A 26,029-nucleotide genomic window follows, 5' to 3' on the forward strand; every position below is an offset into this window, starting at 1 on the left:
ACTTATCTCAACCAAAAACTATCAATAAATAAGTTTTCTGCAAAATATTTTGTTAAAGTTTATCCTATTTCTTTTTAAATATATTCATTTTCGACTCAGGTTTAAGAAAATTATTTTGGTCTTCCGGATCAGTCATAAATATGCATACAATACATTTTACTGGTTATCCTAACTCGATTAGATTAGAGGTGTTTATTAAATTTACTCTGCTTGCCAATCTGACTCTAGATTTTAGCATATCTCGCCCGATCTCCTGCGATAGACAAAAAGTCCCAAATCATTTCGATCCTTATTGAGAAACCAAAAGAAAATGCAATTCGACGGCACGCTTGTGCAATAAAGTCGCAGATTTGTATCCGGAGGCGGCATCTCATTATCACGACAGCGACCAAGGCCACTATTCCAAGTAGCCGGACGCATCTTCAGTTACCCCTTTATTTTATTGAACAGAAGTCATGAAGGAGGACATAATTCCCATGCCACGAGCTAATTAAAAGTCCTCAAGCCGAGCCCCTACACAAGGTGAATGTTATCTTGCCATTTATTTGGTTCGATTGTGGAAAGACAATGAATAGCAGAGAGTAGTGCAAATTCAAAAAATTTGACTCTCCTGTGCCGTTTCCTTTCAAATTTAAAACCAGAGTCCCCATTGTTCATTTCTGAGTGTATATCGAACCGAACAGATCACTGCATAGGAACAATCTTGGCTGACAAGCTTATCGATTAAGTCGAGATTAATGTTACACATTGAGCTGAAACAGACAATTAATTAGAAACCTAAACTGCTACAGAAAATACTTTTTAATCGTAAGCCAAGTGGATGATTGTTCAGATCTAATCTCTGAAAATCTACAAAATGTTGTATGCCAGTCCGAGTTTAACTGAAGATGAACTCGATGGGGGACAAGTTCAGAGCGGCTTAGACAATAAGAACCAGATCAGTTGGTCGTAGCTACATTCTCAACAAGCTCATCAAGTTGCTGTTGACAGACCTAAAAAAATTGGAAAAAATAGTAGGATTTTTCTCAATAAGAATAATAAACAAGGGTCCAAAAAAATGTGTCCTTAAAAGCAAACAAAATGATGGACAATGCCAAATCAGATAAAGGCAACAGAGGGAGAAAAGGTGTTCAAACAAGCAAACCACGATTGTCTCAAATATTTTGAAGCGGCTACAAAATAGAACAAGAATCAAGCACACAGCCCGGTGAACCCCGGAGCATTGACACAATCTGCAATCCAAACCCTTCTTCGACCCGAATCTCCTCCGAACTCGGCAGACAATTGCCGGTAATATGCTTTATTATTAGCCCTGCCAGCCACTGGAGACGGACATTCGCAGTATGCAAATCCACTCAGCAGTCACACGCTCTAGTTTGAATTGTCTGCTTCCGCGATCCTCGGTCCTCCATCTCCATCTCCATCCTCCGCGATCGAGGATCCACGATCCAGTCGAATCGCTGCCTCTGGCCCTTTTCTGCTTGATTGCCGACAGCAGTTGGACAATTAAATGTTTGAATATCATTCAACTTGGTCCATTCTCTGCCCCTTTGTAGTAATTTCTTGACACTTATCGCACAAAAGGCAATAACATTATTAATGAGCATGTCAATGAGCTTCTTTTATCTTCACTATTACACTTTATCTGGTTATCCTTGGCCGTCCTTATTGTTAAGTAGGTATGAACTCTTGGGAGTTAGGGTTGAGTCTTGATCACAAAGTAAACTCTCTAATTTTCTTTGCATACATATAATTCTTTTGAACACTTGATATTTGTGTTTGTTTATTTTTTTAATTTTTCGATGTTTTTTTAATTAAATAATACATTTTTATATCAAAGTTTTGAATTGTTCAGTATAAATTTAACTAATTTTGTATTTACCGAAAGCTTTTTTTTATGTCCATATCTTGTTTTGTATTCAATACTTTTATCTACTTACAAACATTATTACTATTTTTAGTTTAACAATTTAATCTGACAACATCTGATGTCGTCTCAACGCCTTTGTTATATTGAATTTATGCAAATTATGCAAAATGCTTGTAATTGAATTATATGTTTTATTTATGTAAATGTTTCTTCTTGACTATTTATTTATTTCAGTGTGGATTTTATGAATTTAGCATGACAATTTCATTGCACAAATGTGACTTTTTAGAGCTCAAACTTAACTAAACTAATTTCAAATATATTGAATCAATATTAATGGCAATAATCTTACCTTTTCCAGAATGTAAAATTCCAAAACTTCATAAATAGTAAACTAAAAAAAAATGCACTATCTTGTATTTGTTTTTTATTATTATGTTACTTTTAAGTATCTTTAGTATTTTCTTTTAACTTCACACACTGGCTTCACTGCATGACTATCAACTGATCACATCAGATGTATTCTTCACATGCCACTCCTTAATTCCGAAAGATCGGGGATAATACAGCGACGGCTTTCGAGAGATTGTAGCAATCACGTGGCGCACATAATGTCGAAGAACTTCGCGATCAGTCGGATATAATGCGATTGCGATTGCGATGCGAGAGCGGGAGAGCAGCGTAAGCCTGACTGACGGTGCTTGGCAGCGTAGCGTCCATCCGAGACTAAATCGTCGCCGTCGTTCTGAGCGCCAAACAGACTCGGACTGCCAGGTTTGGCCCTGGCCTCAAAGATCATCTCATCCCAGCAGCAACATCTGCAGCAGCAGCAAGCAACACCAACAGCAGCAGCACCAACAGCAGCAGCACCAACAGCAGCAGCAACATCAACAGCAGCAGCACCAACAGCAGCAGCAACCAAACGACAACAAAGCGCACGCGTCTTAAGATTGTGTTTGTGTGCGTTTGCAACAGTGGCAGGGCAAGGCGAACTTAACTGTTAATCGGCCGCCGCTGCCGCAGGAAATCCTGTTTGGCGAACAGCTGCTGCGGCAACTGCTGCGCACCTTAATGCTGCCGGCATTGCTGCCCTGTTATGTTGGTATGATCTGTTAACTGAACTGTACAGTAAACCAACCAAATTTTCAACTTAACTTGATTTAACTTTACCTTGTCAATATGACTTAAAAACAAAAATTATCTAAACAAGTGTGCTAGGAAGTTTTCTTTTAGCTTAAAAAATAATTTAAAGATTTTGTCTGTCTATTAGACTTTGGGAATTACAATAAGCGTAGATATGTTAAAACATCATCTAAAACTTGTATTTAAAAAAATGTTTAGAAGTAAAAGGATGGCAAAATATTGATAATTATAGTCTTAAGCAAAATTCTAGTTAAAATTAGAAATCAAAAAAATTGCTTTAAGCTTCCAATAAGAAAATTATCCTAATGATACGAGCTGCTACTTATTCATTACTATTGTATTTTCAAATCAATTCAAACGTTTTGAACGATAAATCAAACTGCGATATCCTTTCGTTATTTAGATTTCCTAATTGAAGTAAATTAAATAAAAAAAGGTTAAATAGTAATGTAAAGGTGTATAATTAAATTAGTAGTAAAAGCTAAGAATTAAATTAAATCAAATTCCGTTTCCGACAAAGGCATGCTAACATTCATAAAATATGTTTGAAAGGATAATGATTTCGGCGTGAAATGTTGTTCCGAAGGAGTTCCAATTTTTCTCTAAGTGTACACTGTTACCGACTTTCCTTCGAACATGTTCGCTGCCGGTTTTCAGTTCAGCTTAAGGCTCGAACCTCTCCGCTCTCTGAAATGTTACCGCTGGGCTTCTTCTTGGTGCTGGTGCTGAACTGTGGTTGGCTGTTGGCACCGGCACGATCTTAAAACGTTTCGTTCGTTTTCATTGAATATTGTCTCAATGCGGTTGGCTGTTGGTTGTTGTTTTTTTTACCCCCATTTGACTTTACACACGGTACTGTTATCATTTGAGTGTATTGGCTGCGAGAGTGCTGGCTCTGCTTTGTTTTCATTGTGCATGTGCATCAATTTGAACTCGTATTGGACGACTAATGTGGCAAAGAGGTGGGCACTTAATGCCCGGCGATCAGTGTAAATAAACATTGGGAGAAACCAACAAAACATCGGGGGAATTTGTAGCTTGCCTAGAAAATGGTGAAAACAAGTTTGTTGCCTGAGTCTTTTGTATAACTCGTATGTTATTGAATGATTTTAAATGTGAATCTTTTTCTGAAAGTTAGAGATAAAGATGAAAGAGACTTTTTAAAATAAAGTATCTAACAAAAAGAAAGCATTAAATGTTCAAGACCATGTCACAAACATTTCTACTACTAATGTTAATATAATAAAAATTATTTTTAATCAAGTTTTCCTTAAGAACTGAGCAATATTAATTATGACTATCGAAATTATTTAACCAACTTAACACCGTACACCGTACATTACATTACAAAGCCCAGAACCATAACCAAACGTATTTCCTTGTTTAAATTGGATTTCCACCAGCTGCAATTGCCAGTGGAACAATCAACGCGTTTCCATATGTCTAATTGAATTCTCTTGTCATAAGCATGATCTGATGACTGCCTCCGTGCACTCAGGTGCCCACTCAAGTGATCCTCGGGCATTTGGCTAGTCTTTGTCTCTGTCTCTATCTCTATCTCCAACTCAAGCTCTCAGCTTCTGTCACTTGGTGATGATGATGATTTCATTTTAATAACACCACTGGACGGAGAAAAGTCTAGCACGGTGGAGATCGTTTAATACTCTGCATTCGCTGCGGCCGTGTCAACACCACTTGACGGAGTAACAAGGAAGCGCAACACTCTAAAACGACGTGTAATTTATCACAGCCAAAAGCATTTAGCCATGAACTGGAACGGAGACTCCAAGTTGGACTACCTCTGCAGCTGAATCTGGCTAGTTTCTTGCAGTAGTTTACTCCGGCTCTGCCTGTCAGCATAGTTGTCGTCATAATCCGGCGACTGGTGATGCGGCTCCTGGAGCTGCTGCGCTGCAATTTTTGTCGTCATATTAACATTTCTTCTGCTCGTGGGCAAATCTCCCATCTTCCCTCTGCTCAGTCCAAATTTTTAATTAAGTTTGGGCCTTGGCAACGGGCGCATATCTCGCCTGTTCGCGTGCTCATCTCCCGGTGATGAGTTGGGGCATTAGCTTTGATGGCTGCTCATATTTATTAGAGCGCAATCTGCCTCAAATTGTGGCCACTTGAAGTGTTGTAGAGAGCAAGGAACTTAATCTTATTTAAAAGTAAAAAGATTGTTTTTTTAAGGAACCTGTATATATATATAATTTAATCACTCGTAAACACTATACAATTAAGATGTTGTTTCTTTGTTCATTCGGAAAATATTTAAATCAATTCCCGTCAGATTGACGTAAAACTTTTGCAAATGTTAAAAAAATGTCTAAATTTAAAGTTTTCTACTTAAATTGTTTTTTTTACAACTTAAACAACGTGTTAAAAATATATAAGTAAACAAAAATTTACTTTGGCAAGGCAGAACTTTTGTAGAAGAAAAAATATGATTTTAATTTCATAAAAAATTTAAAACACAATTTAATAAAACGACCATATTTATCTTTTAGTTTACTAAGGCACTGAATCAGAAAACTTTTTTTATAACAAAATCAACCTAATAAATTTGTTTATTATATTGCTATTAAAGCTACTTAATCTAATTAAGATAAACATATTTTAAAAGCTAACGTAACATGATGCTAAGGAAACGTTATATGAATTAAGAAAAAGTGTTTTATATTAATCAGTTTTTCCTATAAGGTTCCTCATTTTTTCTAAATCATGAAATTAGATAGAAATAGTTTCCTGGGGAATTCTTGTTGATTTTTATTTATTTCTTTTAAAGGGTTTGGAAATAGATTTGAAGGAACTTTATTTGTATTAAAAATTTGTAATTTATTAGCAGTCAGGACTACTAAAACTTTCCCTAAAGCAATTAAAAGCTAATATTGGGCATTATTATGTTGTAAAATGCAAAAAGCAGCTTAACTTTTGAGGGAAAGGCCAATGTTACTGCCACTTAAATTATAGAGTACCAGGAAGAGTATAATTATATCCTGCGACATTGTGACTATCCTACGGATCAAAGTCTACAGCTTGCACCCTCTTCGCTACCATGCCGCACCGAAACGTTTTAGAGAAAATTTCAATCAAGCCAAACCGAGATTGCCAAACACTTAAACAGGTCTGTTTTGTGCACTAACATGGCCAAATACAAATTGTCCATGGCCAAAAAAAAAAACGAAAATACGAAGAAATCACAGCAAGGCACAAACAAAATAGGCGACAAATCTCCCCGAGTCAGCAGACTTGAAGCCGTCATGCCACAGAATTGAAGACATTTGGCGACATACGATCGATGCCAAATCGATCCAGATACAGATACTTTAAATCACAATTTCAATTGAGCAAACGCAGGCCAAACAGAGCCAACAAAATCTACAAAATCGATCTGCGCACATGTCAAAGGCGGTAGCAAACTCTCCAGCAACAACGCGCGTAGACGCAACAACATTGGCAATAGCAACAACAACATCAGCAACAACTGGCAGGCAGCATTTTATTTCAATTTCAATTGATTGTCGTACAATCGCCATGAATAATTCAGTTTTTAGAATTGCATTGCATGAAGTCAGATAGAGATAGCTGCTGGACAGGCGATCGGCGAGGGAGAAAGAGGGAGGGAGTGAGGAATACGGAACATGGACATATTTTTGCCACTGTCTGTTGTTGTAGCTGTAACTTGCAGTCATTCCTCTTCTTCTTCTTCCTACCCGACCCCAAAGTCGCTGTCAATGTTATTGCCGATATAAGGCAATAAAGAAGATCTATATGTTTTTATAAATGTTATTACCAAAAATTGGTAAAAGTTTGCATATTACTGTTTTAATAGACAATTTTTGTCTTTTCTATAAATAATAATTTTGATTTTAAAAGTATAAATAGAACGAAAAGACTGAAGCTTAAGAATTTATTTATTTATATATGTATGCATATTAAAAATAATTACTATTGAATTCAAAATGTTGTATTTAAAATTACATGATTTAGTCTTTAAATATTTAAATTAATGTACAAACATTATATTCAAAAAAATAGTTCATATTTGATTTAAATTCATTTGCTTTACTTTAAATATGGTTTTAATGGTGAATAAATTTTTCAGATATTTAAATGAATTCCGAAAAAAGTCAAATGCAAAATTATGAAACCTTTTAATATTTTCTAATTTAAAGCGAAGAATATTTAATTTGAGTATAAAATATTTGGACTTACTACGTACTAGATTTAAAAGTAATGATCTGGGAAAATATTTATTACTAATAAAAATCGGTAATATTAAACATAATGAAATCTTTTAAACCATCTTATAAATTATGAAGTAAGATAAGATTTGAAATCATTAAAAAGATTTTTTTATGTTTTCTTTCTAAGACTGATGTGTACCAAAAAAACATAAGAATTAAGAACAAATCCATATCCGATTAAACAACTCAATAAATCATCGTAATAAATTAAAGAACTTACCCATATCCGATTAATTTTTTTTTCTTTTCACTCAAGTTCAGAAATTTAAATACCTTCCATATTTAAAGCACTTCAAAGGGCTATGAAATGAAGGCAGATGCTTTGATTTTTAAACTAGTTCTTAGGGTTCAGAGTAACACGGAATGCATCAAAACATCATCTTGAACCATTAGCAATGTCAGACGCATTAGCATCCCCTGCAAAACAGGACTGTTTCATCTGCCACAGAGAAGCAGCCAAGCAGCGTTGATTAATGAGTTTATTATGCAACAATTATGTGTATAAACACTGAGCATTGAATGCGAATTCGGATCGGAGTGAGTGTCCCTGTCCCGTATGAATTTAGCTCTTGAGCGTTTCAGGATCACGGATCATGTCAAATTAATGAACTCGCTCCTGGCTCTTGACTTTGACACTTCATAAAGGTGTCGACGCGCGGGAAGAAGGAGTCGGAATCGCTAAGGACAATAGCCGGACGCTAATTTCATTTGCTTCACTTTATGCAGGGCCAGGCCTCGTCTCCCAAGACATTCCCGGGTCGCATAAATCACACGGCGATGAATTTGCATAACTCCCGGTGCAGATCTCTCAAGTAATTTGTTCTGCTCAAGCGGGAACTAGTTTGCGTCCTGTCATGGGATACGGATACACTTAACATCCTTTTTTTGGCCACCGGTTCGCTGATGAAGGCATGTCCAAACGAAAGGCTCCCAAGTGTGTGTCGCTGCGATGCGGATTTCGATCTAGATTTTCTTTCATCCATCTGCCGGCTGCATTCCATCGCTCATCTGCTTTGCACTCCATTTGGAGCCGCGCCTTTTGGGCCACATTTTTGGCCTGTGATGTCATCGGGCGCACATTTCCCTTTTCGCAGCGACTCGCATAAATTCGCAGCCTAATTTGTTAAGAGCGCGTGCTTCAGTTTTCGCCCGAGTCGGCGGCTTGGCTCAAAAAGATACTAATAACAATTGGGCGATCTGCCTGGCCCTCTTTCGTTCATCTTTCCGGCTAACAAGGCGACATTCCGACCTAAACGCCTGTTAGATACTCTACATCTACTTTCTACATATTGTATGCAAAAAATTATAAAGTATTATATTAAACGTTATGACAAATTTTAAAAAAATGACGAAGGTTTGTTTAAATTATTTACTTATAAGTTTCACTTAAGAACAGCTTTACTATCGTCTTAAAATATATCCAAGATAGCAAGAATTGCTATTAAAAGCTCACTTAAAGATAACAAGGAAGGTCAATTCAACGGGAGAAGTTTTTAAAACTATTGTTAGTTGAAACAATCTAAAATTAAAAATAATAATATTGTTTTCCAAATTCGTTCCGTTTATAGACAATTTTTGATTTCAATCTGAAGAAAAAATTGTACAACAATTATAATATTTTAATTGATCCCTACTTTGTTTTAAAGTCTAAATATTTTTAGATTCTTGTTATTTACTAGTTGGATATTAACCCTTTTGGAAGGGTATCGCCCAGGCTTTTGCATCTCGCCCGCTCAGGCCTAAGCTAAAGTGACAAATTGGAGCGTTTTCGGGGCCTCAGTGCTTAAAGTTAAGGCCTGGATCTGGGTGCAGGGTCCAACTGGGGCCCAGACACCTCTCCACACATGTGGAACGACGAGATTCGGGGCTTGGCCCCAGCGAGCCACACTTAAATGGATTTCGGAGCATTCTGCGAGAGGCGAAACAAAAAAAAAACTGTTTGCCCTATAAATCTTTTGGGTGTTGACTTGACTTGGTTTTCTTTTCGGTTTGCCTCTTTCTGCACGTTTTACGACTGACATTAATTGAATGCGTCTGAAATTGGGGGAACTTTCCTTTGGGCATAGCACACGCTTCATTTGATTTATTCGCAATGCGTAATCTTCGCGACCATCCAAATATTCGGTGAACTTGCCACGACAGTTCGCGGTGGGAATTAGAGGCCGAGGACGCGGCCTCTCCCCTTTTTGGTGTCGGTGTGTGTAGATTTGTCGGCTCGAGAACAAAGTGCAACCGAAATGCCAGAAACAATTGCTTCACATTTTCCAACTTTCTTTCGGTATGCTTAATAGTCTGGGCCACGAAGGCTAGAGGCTAGAGCCCACGGATCGCTCCTAGAACCAGTCGCAAGATCAAAGCTCGGCGATATAATTGGTCGCTGCCGCTCGTTGACCGCAGAGATCCACATCCACATCCCAATCCCAATCCCAATCCCAAACCTCTGGCCTGCGCATGCTTAATAATAATTCGTTTTGGCAAACAATGTAAATTCTTCATTAGCCTCCTAATTTGCTTGGGATCCCTCTAGCCGCTCGATCCTCGGCAATTGTTTGTGCCTCCGAGATCTGGATAAAATGGAATTTTATGAGGAGCACAGCGAAATTTGTTACATTTTCTTCGGCTATCTGCGGAGGGGGCTTTCTGTCATTTCCACAGGGACATAAATGTTTCTATTTGTGGGCGGTAAAGTAAGGGGGAATATGCTTTTTATGGCTTACTTTGTTTATGATTTTAGCGGAATGACAATTTGTGGTACCCCAAGGAGAATAGGATTTTGGTTCTTTAGAGGATTTCCGAATTGGGAGCCGAGAGCTCAAGCTTACTTAATTTGTTTTTTATATTTAATTATTTTCATTACTTTTAGAGTAAATTTGAATGTAAGCTATCGAGCTAGATATTCCTTTGTTCTTCGTTGCGGACGTTCGGATTTCTGAGTATAAGATAAAAGCACGCCCCGGTTAATTTCTAGAGTAAAAGAATTTCTGCGAGCCTAAGGATTGTTGCAACTTAAATCAAAGTAAATTTCTTGTCAAACTTTGTAGAATTGTAGACTCTTATTAAAACTATAATTTTTTATATTTTTCTATATTTCTTATATTTGTTAATATTTAGTTATTCCCTCAAATTATCATTTTAAACTTGTTTAAAACCCATTGTGACTAACGCAATTAAAATAGGTCTGTACTTGTAGCGTTAGTATATTAATAAATGAAATTGAAATATGTGTTTGCCGATAAACTTCTTAAAAGGTTTTGATACCTACTTTCCAGTATTTATATCCTGAATGTTTAACTTAGTTTCCAATAGGAAAAGCAGTACCATATTACGGTCATTAGGCATTCTATCCTGCATATTCGAAACGCTTTTCCCCTCTTTGTGTTTTTCCATCTTGGAGTAATTTTTCACTCCGCATGCTACGAAAGCAAGTCGCAGGAATGCCGCTGATTTGCGCTGATTGATCGATTGATTGAGTGATTGACAACGGCGCCAATGAGAGGCCGATCATTTCTAACTTGGGTAGTTCACGTTCGCTAATTAATTAAATGCCGAAATGCCAAGGCTGTCATAGCCAGATCAAGGCGAATATGGCCAGGTTGGTGGGTTTAAAGTTGGTCAGAGGGCTGCCGTCAGAGCTTTCCATTTGGTTGCCGATGGTATATGTTAAATGGTAAGTAGTAATTGGTAAATGGGTGTTGAGTTGGGTTTCCCAGCACTCCAGCAACTCGCAAGTTGAGTGCATTACGGCAGAATTGCTTGCTGCTTTGTTGGTCTGCTGCTCTGCTTCTCTGACTGTAACTGGGACCATTCTTTACGAGAGGTAATAAATTTAACAATTTGTTTAGTGCAGACATGCACCAATACACGGCCACGCAAAGTGTCTACGGCTTCTGGCCATATATGGCGTATCCTGAGGCTGGGGCTGCTTTAGAGATGCCAAAAGCAAAGCAATTTGTCGTGCGGTAAACCAAAAGCCAACAACAACATTGGGGCAGCTGTTTGTCGCCAGATGGATGGGTTATTGGGGGTTAAGGGGGCTCCCGAGGAATGGTATAGAAAGCAAGAGTTAAACAGTTTCGAGCCATTTCGCAATATCGTATTCCCGTCACGCAAACATCCATCGCCATAGGATTTCGTCGGCCAAATATGGCGCGGCGATAATCGGAGCTGATCGATAGAATTAGTGACTTTCTTCGGATAAACCATCACTTTTCCGCCCGACCAACTTTCATCCCGTTTGATCTATCGAGAAAGGTGAGAGAAAAGTTCAACAGGGATCGATGTGGTGTACGCTAAGCCCATGTTCTGTTGGTCTGTTCACGATGTCACCGATTTTTTTCATTATTGTGGATATTAAGTTTCTTACTTCTTCTTATATTTTTTTTATAAATCTTGGTAGTTAAAAATGACTACTACATTCCTATATAACCTACATACTACATTCACATTGCTCAGTCATTCCCATTCCCATGAGTTTTTCCTGCTCGACAACCAACTACAGAAAAAATACTACCAAAAGCTAAGGGCGTTCACGTGCAAAATAGAATTTGGTGTCAATGCGCAAAGATAAAATAGCAACTCAAATATGAGAGGAAAAGCCAAGGAAGAACCGCTAAAGTGAAAACCCGACGAGACAAAAGACAACAAGCAGAACCAAAAGGTAAATAGCGGCAACCAGGCAACAAGTGGATACCCGATGCCCATGTCCGATGCCCGATGCCCCATGCACTGCTCAGTTGGCCCCGGTCTAAACAGCCTCTACACTCGAAAAAAGTATGCCACCAAAAATTAAAATTAAAAAAAAAAACTAAGAAAGGAAGCAAACTTTCGGCAAGCGATGTTTATATACCGTTGCAGCTATTGCCAAAATTAAATATTCTTTAAACATATAAATTTTAATTTACATATATGCAAGCGTGTTTGTTTAAAAACATTAAAGCTATTACGATTTTTAGCTCAATTATTCTGAAATTTTAAACCTTTAATTTGACTCAAAAAATTAAAAAATAGAGAATTAATTTTTTTTTGTTCATTTATTTTTTGTAATACTCCGATTGTTCACATGCAATCACATAGCTGTATGCTATAGTCGTCCGATTTTAATGAAATTTAAATCATAGTTCTGAAATGTTAAACTAATACTAAATCTCAAAGAACAAAAGAAATAATAATGAAAAAACAGCAAGGTTATAATATTTTAAATTTGTTTTTCCGATTGTTCCTATAAGAGCTATGTGCTGTATGCGTCCGATCCGTCTTGTTCCGACCTATATACTACCTACGACAGAAAGACAACTTTTGGCAAAGCCTTAAACTCAGAGACTAGTTTAACGGACGGACAGACGAACATGGCTAGATCTACTCTCCTAGTGATGCTGATCAAGAATACATTTACTTTATAGGGGTCAAATATGTCCCCCTAATTACGTTGCAAACTTCTGAATGAAATTCATAACATTTATAACATATACCATTCATAACATATTCATATCATATAACATTTTTATAATTTAAATAGCTCTTTTAATCCATATTTATACCATAAGTTCGTCTGAAGCCCTGAAAAAATTACTAGCGAATATTTTTACAAGCAAAGCTGTGTAAAAAGTTTTTATTTCGAGAAATAGCATTAAATTTAGATCTAATTTTTTCCTAGCCTTAACCTATATTTTTGCGTTTTTTTTTATAAAGTTTCATTTTTTTATTTTAAAACTTGTATAATTAATAACATAAAAAATATTACTATTATTTATCTAATTTTATTTAAATGCATTGGATTTAAACATGTAAATTGATCCACTCTTCTGATAAAGATTTTTATTATTTTATTAATAGAAATTTTATCGCTTTCACAATTTGTTTTGGTGGCGGAGTCTAGCGAGTTAATTGGATTTATCTGAAAACTAAGAGTTATTTTCTTCTCATTTTTTTTTTTGACTAAATATTTTTGTGTGAAATTTGGTTCACTTAGGGAAAACTTTATCGAATTAAATTGATGAGACCTTCGCATTAGTTAGTAAGTAAGGTGCGGATCCTTGTGGTAGAGTTTTTGCCCAGTGCCGTCATTCGCCGCGGCCTCGCTGTCTAAGCCAGTGTCTCTGTCTGTGCCCGCGTCTCCGGCGCTGTCCATGTCGATGGCAACGTCGTCATCTCTCCCGTGAGTCGTTGTCCGACTTCTGCCCCCCGGTCCCACCTCCGCAGCCCCCGCGCCCCCGGTCCTCCACCGGCCATTCCAGTTGCCGGCTCGTATATGCATGCCAGCCATATAATGCAGCTCATCAACAACAAAACGGCAGCGGAGGCAAATGCAACATGTGCTTCATGCGGCAAGTGCCCTGCTTCTCTGCTTCTTCTTCTGCTTCTGCCTCTTCTGCCGGGCTTCTTCTACAGCCATAAACAAATATGAGTGGCTGCGCTGCGCATGCGCCTCGCTCTCTCTCTTTTTGCCAGTTGCTGCCTTGTGTGTGTGTGCGTGCGCCTCCTTCAAGAAGTGTGGGAAAATTTTCGGAATTTCTTTTGCTCGTTTTGGCTTTTCTTTCCGCCAGGCATATGGGGAGAGGGGCGGCTGGGGGGGGCGTGGCATAGCGGGAGCCTGGGCTCGGCATGCCAACTAGTGAAATTCTTTTTGATAATTTAATTTAAGAAATATTGTATATAGACGCCAACGACCCCGACCCCTTGACCAGACGGTAACCAGAATTAGGCTTAGCGAATCCGAATCCGAATCCTCAACTATTGCCGTTTTTTGTGTGCCGAATTCTCAGCCTGGCAACAGCAGAGAAAGTTTTTGTCGCTGCTGAAAAGAGGCTTAATTACTGGCCAACAAGATTGATGGAAACTGGAAAAATTATAATGGTTAGAGTTAGCACAGAGATTCTTTGTGATTTGAGTTAGTATTGCTTTCAAGTTTCAAACTCAATTAAAAGACAATGATGGAAAATAAGCCTATAATACCTTTTTTTCAGCCAGCGGCTTAATATTGGCTGTCTTAGAGTTATTTTTTCTTGCTAAGACTGTTTTTTTAATACGAACTATGTTACTTAATTTAAATAAAAGTCAAAAACATAGGAATATGAAATACAAAAATATTTTATTTTTTTATTTTAATTCTCTTGACATCGACAAACCAGTTACATACGACATAGAATTTCAAAGCCAAGACCAGCACATTTGATGGGCATTAAAATATTTAAGAAAAAGTATTAATATTCATTGAGAGAATGTTAAGTAGTTTTACATTAAAAAAAATGTTGTAAGTGAAAAGACTGAAACCGCTTTTATTCCACATAATTATAGATATTATATATTTTATTATAGATTATATATGATAGTTTTGTCCTTTCTTCATTTACACATTTTGCCATTTGCTTATGATTACGTAATAGCTCTTGGCCCTTAAAATAAAATAAATATAAATACTTTGTATAACACATTTAGTTTTCGTTGTTTGTGTATTGGTCCAATGTGTTGTTATTGTTGTGTTTTATTTGGGTTAGTTTGGCCTTATATTTTCTGTTAATAAAAAAACATATTATTTATTATTTCTCCTGCGCGTTTTGACAACTTTTTGTCTACATTAGGGAGCCTAATTTATTTTGAAAAAATAAATATGTGCAGATATGAGTTTGTTCTAGGTTTTAACACTTAAATTTTCGTACAATAATTTCCTACAAGTGTTGTCATTTCTATTCTAATATGGCACCGCCTTCTCTGCGAGCCTATTGTTTCCATCGTCGGGCTTGTTAAGTTTTCTTTTAATATTTAACAAAGAGTAAACATGTTAGATTTCTTACCCTGAGTAATTACTTCAAAGAACAGTAATGTGCAAACTATACAAATCAGTTTTAGTTAAGTATTTTGCAAGTATTTAAAGGAACAATTGAAAGGAAATCACTGCCTTAAATGTAATGATTGGAAAGTAATCACCTCTTAAGAATTTTCAATTAGGCCTTACATAACTTAAACCCATACCACATTTTATTACCCAGTCAACCATAACCATCCCAGATCGTGTAATTGAACTCGTATTGGAGGCAGGCATTCGTCCATTCCACATTGTCATCATCATTTGGCGGACACACATTAACCGATCTCGTTTAGCCACGCATAGTTTAGTTTATGATGTCGATTAGTTGCACTATAAGCAACACCTTTAACTGCCAACAAATTACAACTTTATCATGCCGCAAACGACGTCTGCAACGCTGCGGCTGCAGTCCCCATTCTGCGGACCCGTTCCCATGCCACGGCCATCAATTGTGGTCCGATCTGCTTCGAGAGCAGTTCGCATAATTAATGAAGTGCAGGAATGGCAGCGAGTGGCGGCGGCCGGGATGCCGCAAATGAAGCTATTCCACGGAGTGGGCCAGTCCCGTGGACGCCGCGTACTGCGGCTCCTCCATATTTATACAGAGCGAGCATGTTAAATAAAAGATAAGCGGCCCGAGCGGCGAGTGTCACGCGCTCCTTTGCACCGATCCACCTCCTGGAACCCATTTTCCCTCCTCCATTTGGGATGACTCCTCGGTGGCTGCAATTTCCATATGCAGTTTGGCTCTTTCTCCGGGTGTCGCATCATTCTGCAAGTCTAATCACATAAACTAAAACTGCCGTCATTAGGGAAATGCTGCGACGGCTTCTTTGGATCTTTGCACCTCGGCAAGGGAAAAGTTGATTCTATGGTAGAAGAAGTTATGCTAATGTGGCAATGCTAGCAAGGAAATTTAATATTTCAGGTGATACAATTACATACTATACTGATATAAACTAAACAAAACATAAAAACCATCAGACCTTGTGAAAAAACACTTATTTTTCCGGAAATGTTACTCAGTGATCTTAAAACTTTAAATCATTTGATGTGAGTTTGGATCAATAGTCTAGTCGATCTAGCCTTGTCTGTTTGACTGTCGGTTGTCCATATAAACGTAAAAATCTCTGAAACTATAAAAGCTACATATTTTGGGAGTGCAAGTTTATTTTTAATCTTTCAAATCGAACTAATATTTAAGAAGTTATTAGCATAAATGTAAATTTTCGGTAGATGGCGCCACCCATTTTCTGGGGACATATTTATTTTGAAATTAACTAAGAAACTGGCATCTAATAGTGAGTATAGTCCTTCTTGTTTAAGAATGTTTCTGTGCAGTAAATTTGAATTTTAAACTCCCAAAACACATTTGCACCAGTAACCCTTTTCCATTTCCGAAGAAAGTCAAAATCCAAAGTGTTGTTAACAGTTCTCACATCGGTTTGAGTTAACCAGGAGTCGAATGTGTCAACACTTAAATTTAGATTATACCATATATGTATGCGTTGACTGATTTTACCATCGGGTGCTGCAATATTTAATTTTAGACTCCAGCAGCGACTGGGTCGCAGTCGGCAGTCGTCAGTCCGCCGTCCGCAGTCTGCACTCCCAAGTCGGTAGTCGGTAGTCGGTAGCAGTCGCTATCCACAGTCAGTGACTGTGATGTTGATCAGAAAGCATTTGCTCGGCCAGCTTGTAATTCAATCTGCTTGCATTCAGACATGTAACAGCAATTTTAAAACAATTTTCAACTTACTGACAGACCGGCTACCGGATTGGCCTGGCCCCAGTCTCAGTCTTAGTTTCAGTCTCAGATTCAGACTCAAACTCAGCCAGAAGAGCCTCCGATGCAACTGCAGCTTCAGCTCCAGAGCCTGAGGCTGGGGCTCGGCTTTATCCGCTGTCTGGGTATCAGAATCGGAGCTGGCAACGGCAACGCTTTTTGAGTGACTTTGGTACCAATCTGTCCATCATCATTACCATCAAGTGTAACATTTGTGACGACAGCCAGCGGCGAATCGAGAACCTCAGGTGCTGCGGATGATGCTGAATCCGAGTCTGATGCCGATGCCAATGCCGATGCTGAATTTGATACTGATGACGATGACGATGACTGTTCCCCTCCCCTGCCCCCCTGCCCCTGCCCCTGCCCCTGCCCCTTGTTGATCCAACTGCTACTGATGTTGGTGGCAGGCCGAAAGCGCAGCGAGCTGCTTCAGCGTGCTGTGAATGCCTGTGCAATTACTTTGTAATTTAAGTTATTGATTGCCTGGCTCCCCTCCCCTTCCCCCAAGTGTAGGCCTGGTCCCCTCGCCCTGACTCCTGGAACTCTTAGATAATCTCGGCACGGCACCGTTACAGGCAGCACCCAATGTTACTTTGTTTTTCTGCCCTATTCTAAGTAAATGTGTCGAAAGGGCATGTTAGGTAGGTGGTGAAGGTTATCGACGACATATTATTCCTTATAAATAGCAGATTAGCTTTATAAGAAGCGAGTTTGTGTTTAGATAATATCATTTTAGATGACATTTTCAATGTAAATTGTGTCTTAAATTGATTTTTTTTATTGGCCTAAAAAACATAATTTAACAATATCTATTTGTTTATTTTTATCAAACAAAAAAATGTTATCTGTATAAATATCATTTTTGCTTTTTTATAAAGGATTTAATTATTTTTAACAGTTATTTTTCTAAATATTGTAAATCATATCTATATGTATAAATGTATTTGATAAATGTTAATACAGCATCTGGAAATATATTTTTATGGCTAATATATATTAAAATATGAAAACTTATTGGTTTCCTAATAACGAACATGTGGGGATAACCTATACTACAGCCCTCTTTAACATAAACAATGTTGTGTTTAAAAATATTGCAGATCATCACGCCAGTCGCTTATAACAAACCCAGTTAACTCGCATTTCTTGCTTTCATTTTATAGATTATGCGTTTACCATAGAATTTATACAGTTGAGCTGCCGCGCGTCGGGACTGGACTATTCCGGCATATTTCATGTTTGGATTAGCAGCAGTCGGCGAGTCCGGAGAGTTGGCCAGAGATTCGATTTATGGCGAAATTCAATTTAGATTTTTGCAATCATTTAGTTGTACGGTTTTTTGTTTGGATTTCATTGTAGAGGACTCAGAGGAATGGCTCCCTGGGCTTTGATATCATTAAATGCATGAGTTTTTGTCATTTTCGCATTGCTGTTAGATGTTGAGTTGGTCGAGGATCGAACAAGACATACAGACTATCTGATAATTGCAACGATGGGGATGTCCAGGAGCGACACTTTTTCTATATTATTCCACTTTTTACAGCACTGAAAACTGTCATAATTTATTGTTGTTGTGGTTGTTCCCGTGTTTTGTTTGAGCTGACATGGGGCAGAGATTGATGTATTGATTGTTGTCAGTTTGTAATGCTGACATTTATGACAGTAATTTGTTTCCACAATTTGTAAGCCACTCCAGTGTGCACGCGGATATACATAGGATGGTACAGATATTTTTGTATCTATGGGACAGGTGGAGAAGCCATCGCCACCACATCAGGTTTGATTTGGAGAGGGGGGACAATACCAATACCAGTGCCAGTGCCAGAGCTAATTAGTATTTGAGGACTGCGCATCGTATTTCACAGCAATAGCTGGAACCTTTTTATGGCCAGTTGGCTTTTACTACGTGCCACAGATGCGCTTCGAGGTTGATAGCTCGATTTGGCGTCCTTCGGCTCGGTTGGAATCGAAATGAAAGGCCTTGGCACTTTGATGTTTCAGCGATGATTTGATTGCCTACTTATATGCGGAGTATGCATTTCACTTTGTTCTCCCACCGACTTTCCCCAGTGCAGTGCAGCGCAGTGCATCGCATCGCATCGCAGCGGCGACGACGAGTTCAGTTCGAGTCCAGTTTCGACGGGGACTAACAAAGAAATCAAAGACAGTCTGCAGAAATAAATCACAATTCGAACCAAATCAGTAGAAAATCCCGTGCCATAATAGGCAAAGTGTTTGTCTATGAGTGCCTCACTAATTTGGTCATTAATTGGCATTGGCTGTATGGATGGGCTCCACATTCAGACACACAAATGCGTAGATACGTATGTATATTTCAGTACTGGGGCGCCAGTGATGATCAAAATTATTTGGCAGTCACTGTTGGAAAACAATAAATATTTTATTTTACTTTAACTAAAAAGCAGTTTTATCAACACACCACTTTTGGTAAACATTTATAAAAACATTTATACAAATGTTTTAAATATTAATTTATATTATAACTTTTTTAATCATTACATTTTTGTAAATTCACTATTAGAAAGTGTTTTAAGTCTATACATTTTATATAAAAACTATTTTACTTACTTTTTTAAATTTGTTGTAAATATTTCATTACTTTAACTACTTATACCTACTTTTAGCTACCTTAATGTAGACTACACCTAACAAAAAACTGAAAGTTAATATTTAATAATTGTGTATTGGAAATAAATTGCAGACAATATAAAATATAAGTATTAATTCAGGACTTTTAAAAATAATGATAATAATAATAAATACTGATAATAAAAATAATAATAATAATTAAGAATCTACGGTCTTAAATTTAACCGCATACGTTTCATTTTGATACTTTCGTACTATTAATATAAACTCATCTTATAATCTCAGAAATTTTTCAAAAATAATTAATGTAACAATAGTTATGTTTATAAAAATGAACACTATAGTAGCGATAATTCTTAATTTTAAATTCTTATTTTGTAATTTTTTTTTAAATTCTTTTTTGATTAATTAATAATTTGACAGTTCAGAAAACGCTTTTAATTTTATTAAAATCGGAAAACGATATCATATGGTATCGAATATATGCTATCAAATAATTGAGCTGCAAAACATCATAGCTTCAATATAAACATACACGCAAGTCAATTATAATTTTAATGTTTTCAAGAATAATTTATTTATGATTATATGAACTTCGGCTTGCCGAAGTTTGCCTCCTTTCTTTTTTATAAGTATAGATTAGTATTAAAGCTAATAAATTAAATTTAATTTAAATATTTATCCCTTAAGTAAAATGTTCTTAAATATAAATTTTTGCTTAACTCCAGATTTTGTCTAATGCTTGTTTGCTTCTGAATTAAAAATAAATTGTGTAAGAATGGGGTTTTGTCACTGCGACATAATCACTATTTAACTACTATCGTCTTGGGGGCAACACAGCTCCGAAGTGTGTGTGTCATGCCCAAATTCTCGAAACACCCAAAAGGCATAACTTGAGCTCATAAATAACAAAAATTGCTAACGACAAACAACGCTGATATTTAATAATAATAATAATAAATGTGCCAAAACAAGACAGGCAGCTGCCGCTGGAGGAGGCTAGAAAAAGTGGCCATCGGCCACTATCCTCGTTCGAGGAGCAGAAGCAGAAGCAGATGCCTGGTGCTTGGTGCCTGGTGCCTGGTGCCTGAAAAGAAGCAATTCCCGCAATCACAACTCGAGCAGAGTGCAGAAGAAAGTAGGAGTTCGCCAGTGCGATTTGGTCATGCGATGGTGTTTTCCTACGCAGCTGGAAGCCATTTTTAGCGAGAGCCCGCCAGATGATCGATGATCGATGATACCCAGGTCGCCTCCGCTTGGCCAAGAGCGGCCTGCCTTTTGAAATGGATTCAGCCCGACCCGCCAGCGCCTTGGGGCATCGTTTTTAGTTTTGGTTATCGCCTTACCAGTAGCAGTAGCCACAGAGCCACAGAGCCCCAGTAGCTGTGGCCAGCAGATCAGCCAGGAGCAGCCACCAGCTCGTATCTGGGATCTGGGAAGATATCGCGTCGAACAGAGAGGCAACAAGTTCATTTCGTTTTTGGTAAATTACTCTGGCTCTAGCGTCTCAAGGTGATGTCTGTATTCGACAATCTAGATCAGCACAACAGTTTACGACAGTTTTATGACACGTTTAGGCCCCCGTTAGTGTTATCAATTACAAGAACTGTCAGCTGGAAAAGGAATTTGTTGGCCAAACATGAGTATAACGATATTGTTGGCCAGCGAGGGCACGTACATTAGGGATTATAATTAATCGCGATGTGATCCAAAATAGATGGTTATAGCTGAAGGCAATGAGACATTTTAGCTTTGAAGTTTAAAAAGAGAAAATAATTGTCGGTATTGGACAATTCAATGATTTAAGTAGGCTATTTAAACATAATTAAATAAGAAAGAAAGTTAAAGTGGGTATTTTTGACGTTGGTAAAATTTGTAAGGCTGTGTCTTCGACTTAAACAGTTTTGGGATATCCTTAATTGGCGTTATCTTGATGTATTTTAAACTAAATTGAGATATTGTTGGACTATTTCAGTACGTAAGTACGTACATAAATATATTAAAAAGTATTACTCATCCGCCATGTTGTTTATTCAGGCGAATACGTCCGAGTTCTTCCAAACAAAATGAAATGCAAAAATTAGCTATAAATTAAGCTAAATTAAGATTTTGGGAAATTTAACAATCCGCTGAGTAGCCAGGGCTAACGGTCTGCCAGAGGATAAGCTCACTCCAAAGCTGAATGCCAACTTCGCTAAAAATACGAATCGAAATAAGAGAGAGAAAAAAATGAAATTAATCTTTACCAAGTTAGCAGATGATGAGTGGCATGCAAAATGCCAGACGGATTTATGAGAACGGACAGATTTGGAGCAGTGAGGTGGGGAATCCAAACGATGTTACGCATTAGACAAACAACAAGCAGTCGGGCAAGTCTGCAGCTAGTCACTCCGAACCAAATCCAAATCCGAGTCCGAAATTAAGCCGTATGCTGATTTCATTTTAATTACGGAGCATCTCCTTCGGCTCCCTGCCGACTCCTTTCCCGGAGTGATGGCAATCAGGCCTGGCAGAGCTGGATCAGCTTAGAGCGACAAGTGCGTAATGCACATGCAATTACAAATACCCAGCCTGAGACGCTCTTCTAACATGTGTCCAGGCACACCTGAGTAATTGCTGTGGATCTCCAGAGGTCTGGAGCAGTGAGCTCAACTTGTCAACCCAAATTGGTGTAGATGAAGAGAGTGTTGGGCGATCAACTGGCTGGTGAGAAGAATGCACATGTCCATCAAAATTGTAAATCTTTTCCAAATACTTCATTTCTTCATATCATATCATATACCTAACATTTATTCTAAATAAGGAGCTCACAATCTATTCTATTTTGTATTATTTTTTATAGTATATTAACTAATGACATATGTATAACATAAACTCAATCATCTCCCTTTGACCTTTCCTGAGCACATTTCTTTCCCATCGTGATCGCCTAAAAAGGGTCTTGTTTTCCACGAGGTTGCCCGTCATTCGTCAAAGTTTTCTCGTTCGTATTTGTGGTGCTAATGTGTCGAGCCAAAGTGCCAACAGTCATAACTCATTTGGCTTTAAACGGCTGCCTAAAAAGGCATTTATTGTTGGCTGCCCTGAACGTGCGAACTGAACCACAAAAACGCTGCAAATTTGCAGTTACATATAGGTGTTTTCATATATTTTAGCTACACCAAAACCAAGTCACGCGTTGCAGTTGAAGGCAGCAGGAAACGGAGTATCAACCTATGACGGGTTGCCCGCAGCGTCTCCACGAGTTAGTTACAATGGAAATGGACCCATGCGGATTGCAGGCGAAAGTTTTTTCGTTACATTTTGCAGCAGCAGCAGGAGGAGGAGGAGGTGCACGAGGAGGTGGGGCATGTTGCAAGGGGCAGGTGGGGCGGAGGACCTTCTCATTGAAAGCAGCGACAGTGACAAATGCAGGCGGCAAACGCAATGTTGCAGATTTGTAGACGTGCCAACGCATTCACAAATCCACCAACAAAATTATTTAACAATTTATTTATTAGTGCACTACTATAGCCCTACATATTATGCGACTCAATTTGAAAATAATACTTGGTTTTTGGGTAGGTATTAGTGGAATGAAGGAATGAGGATTTATATTTGTACTAAGTTCCGAAAGTAAACTGAAAGAATTAATATCTGTAATTTAAAATTGTTTTAATAAAGGCTTAACAAAATCAAACTATATGCTATAGACGTCCGATTTTGATAAAATTTATACCATAATTCTGAAATAATTAAACATTGCTATATGTCGAAGAACTAAACAAAAAATTAAAAAACAGAAAAGTTATAATTTTTTTCATTTATTTTTCCGATTGTTCCTATGGGAGCTATATGCTATAGTCGTCCGATTTTGATGAAATTGAAACCGTAATTCTGAAATATTAAACCATTACTATATCTCGAAGAACTAAACAAAAAATTAAAAAACAGCAAAGTTATAATTTTTTTTCATTTATTTTTCCGATTGTTCCTATGGGAGCTATATGCTATAGTCGTCCGATTTTGATGAAATTTAAACCGTAAATCGGAAATATTTTACCATTACTATATGTCGAAGAACTAAACAAAAAATTAAAAAACAGCAAAGTTATAATTTTTTTTCATTTATTTTTCCGATTGTTCCTATGGGAGCTATATGCTATAGTCGTCCGATCCGGCTCGTTCCGACTTATATACTACCAAAACAAAAAGATTCTTAACTCCTTTTGTAAATTAAAACAATCAAAGGTTTTGTTTATGAAAAATATCACCTGGTCACCTTATGGTTAATGCTAAATATAAATACATCTAATGATTCTGTAAAGTAGTTTTTATCAAACAATTCAAAGAGCGATTGAGCGTGTAAACTGAACTTTAGGAACTGGAACACCTAGCAATTCGCTTTGGAAGTGAACTGCACACTCGGCGATCTTCATCGTGGCTTCTTTATACGGTTAACTTGGCTATGAAATTATGGCACCGTGCCGCCATATTCGGTTGTCAGGGTTTCGTTATTGAGTGGCGACATAAATTAAGGCATGATTTATTGCCGAGTAGGTGGAATGGACCATAAGCTCCTTGACAAGTCAACGGCAACAGAAGCCACTCAACTGTGAAGTAGGAAAAAGTGGCCAAATCTAAACAAAGCGGATAAATGACTAGGCATTAATTGAAAGTTAAGTAAAAACTAGCAGAAAACAAGGAGGGCCAAATTATCCCACCGTGAATAATGCCCCCAGATGAGTCGCATGGAGATGGCTCAGCTGCCCCGTCGCGGGCAATAATAAATTTCACCTTGTAAGTGTAACAATTTGTATGTTAAACGCGCCCAGCGAGAGGCAAAACAAAAGATCATGGAGCTGTAGCCCCAGGAGTGGACGAGGATCGGATGGGGTCCCACAAGGCTGCAGGAAAGCGGATCTCAGCCGGAGACTCCTCGACTGCCCCCAGGGGAGACGTCGTCGAAGTCGTCGAAGTCGTCGTCTGTGCCCCGGCTTCGTGGCCATGTGGCTGCTACCAGGCGGCAGTTGCATTTGAAAAAGAATAGACAATTGTTTGGGCCGCATAACAAGTTGAAGGCGAAGGCAAACAGCCCGGAGAAGATAAAGCAGAAGACGCTCTCGCATGCTGGCCAGGCTCCCAAACTGGGCTGAGATGGGGACACCTAGGACAGTGGTTAAATTATCCCTTTTTATGTTTAATATATTTAAAGTTGTTATGCCATGAAAGTATAGTAGTTTGTAAGGCTTCATTATCTTAAGTAATTTCGCTGTTTTTTTTTTTGGTTACAACATTATTAGTTTTTTTAATGCAAACAACAATGTTGTAAGAAATGGAAAGTTTTTCAATGGTTCATTAGCAATTTATTAGTAATCAATACAAAATAAACGCTGAAGATATAAAAAGATTTTCTATTTCGTATTGTCTAGTTAAGAGTCGTAACTAATCAGCAAATAAAATTTGTGAGAAACAGTGGCTATATGATAAGTACATATAATACGTGGTTAAGTTCCTTTTCCAAGTCTATATTCCAGTTATTTATCACTATATTTCCTCCAAAAAGGACCGGGCTATTGCCAATCTGGGTACCACTGTCCCAGGTAAACAATATAATAATGCCGACCGAAACTGAACAGAGTCGGGGAACGAAAATAGATTTGTATCGAGTGGCGGCTCCTCTGAAGCGCGCCTTGCGATTTGCAAATATTTTGTCATTGTGTGGCGAGATTTATGGAGTGGAATGGAGTCGGAGGCAGCGGCTCGGCCGCAGTAGTAGCAGCGGCAGAGGGAAATGCTGCTGCCCGGCGATTGTTTCCAGGAAAAACTTTTGGCACAGGCAAATATACCGCTAGTCGCACTACAGCTCCTACTCGACTGGAGTCGCAGAGTGTCAGCGCCTGACTATGTGACACAATTCTCACTCACCTGACAACGAGGCGGCTCTGGAGGGGGTTGCCGGTGGAATTGGTGGAGCCGGTGGAGCTGGTGCCTCGCTCCCAGCATGTGCAATGTGTCACGGGGGCAGCACGCTCAGCAGACTCGGTTTCATGCCCAGACTCTGTCCCAGGCTAAACACTCTTGGGCATTTTTCTTCATCCAAGATTTTCTGGTCACATTTTCTGGCCGATCATCAGCTGTGCATGCCAAAACAAAATAAGGAAGATTTCGTTCAAAGATGTAAGAACTGAATACGAACAAAAGTATGGGTAAAAGTGCAATCCGAATGAGATTTTGAAATTTTGTTGTGAATACTCAATTTTTATACTTTATCCTACTCTTGTCCTTTTTTAATAACATTTTCTGCTACAATTATTTATATAACTATAAAACTTGGTAGAAGTTGTAAACAGTTTGTAGTTTATTCACAGCGAAGCATAAAATACTGTATTGATCAAAACAAGTCTTTATTCACAAGATTTTGATAATTGGTATTCGTCACAGTCTGTTGAATTATTGAAAGATAAATTTACGTTTCTTTGACGCTTATGGCAAAGCATTTTCGTGCACCAAATACTTTTAACTTGTGGCGCTAGAACTTGCTAGGGTAATAATCCAAAGCTTAGGCTGGCCTATTAAATAAAAAA

The 26,029-nt window shown here is 38.0% G+C and overlaps 1 protein-coding gene across 2 annotated transcripts in view; it reads right to left on the reverse strand.

Moving 5' to 3' along the window:
* The window catches only part of LOC128259861 (protein embryonic gonad), a 32,503-nt gene extending 6,802 nt beyond the window's left edge, over positions 1-25,701 (reverse strand). Inside the window, exon 1 of one of the 2 annotated variants that reach the window (XM_052992469.1) lies at positions 25,371-25,701. In XM_052992469.1, the coding sequence (XP_052848429.1) occupies positions 25,371-25,448 (78 nt within the window). In that variant the 5' untranslated portion in view covers positions 25,449-25,701. Of the gene's footprint in view, positions 1-2,222; positions 2,623-25,370 lie in introns of those variants that run through there. The other variant, XM_052992470.1, reaches the window with a different exon arrangement.
* Positions 25,702-26,029: the final 328 nt, after the last annotated feature.

The sequence above is a fragment of the Drosophila gunungcola genome, assembly GCF_025200985.1.
Source record: "Drosophila gunungcola strain Sukarami chromosome 3L unlocalized genomic scaffold, Dgunungcola_SK_2 000009F, whole genome shotgun sequence".
Taxonomy (NCBI): domain Eukaryota; kingdom Metazoa; phylum Arthropoda; class Insecta; order Diptera; family Drosophilidae; genus Drosophila; species Drosophila gunungcola.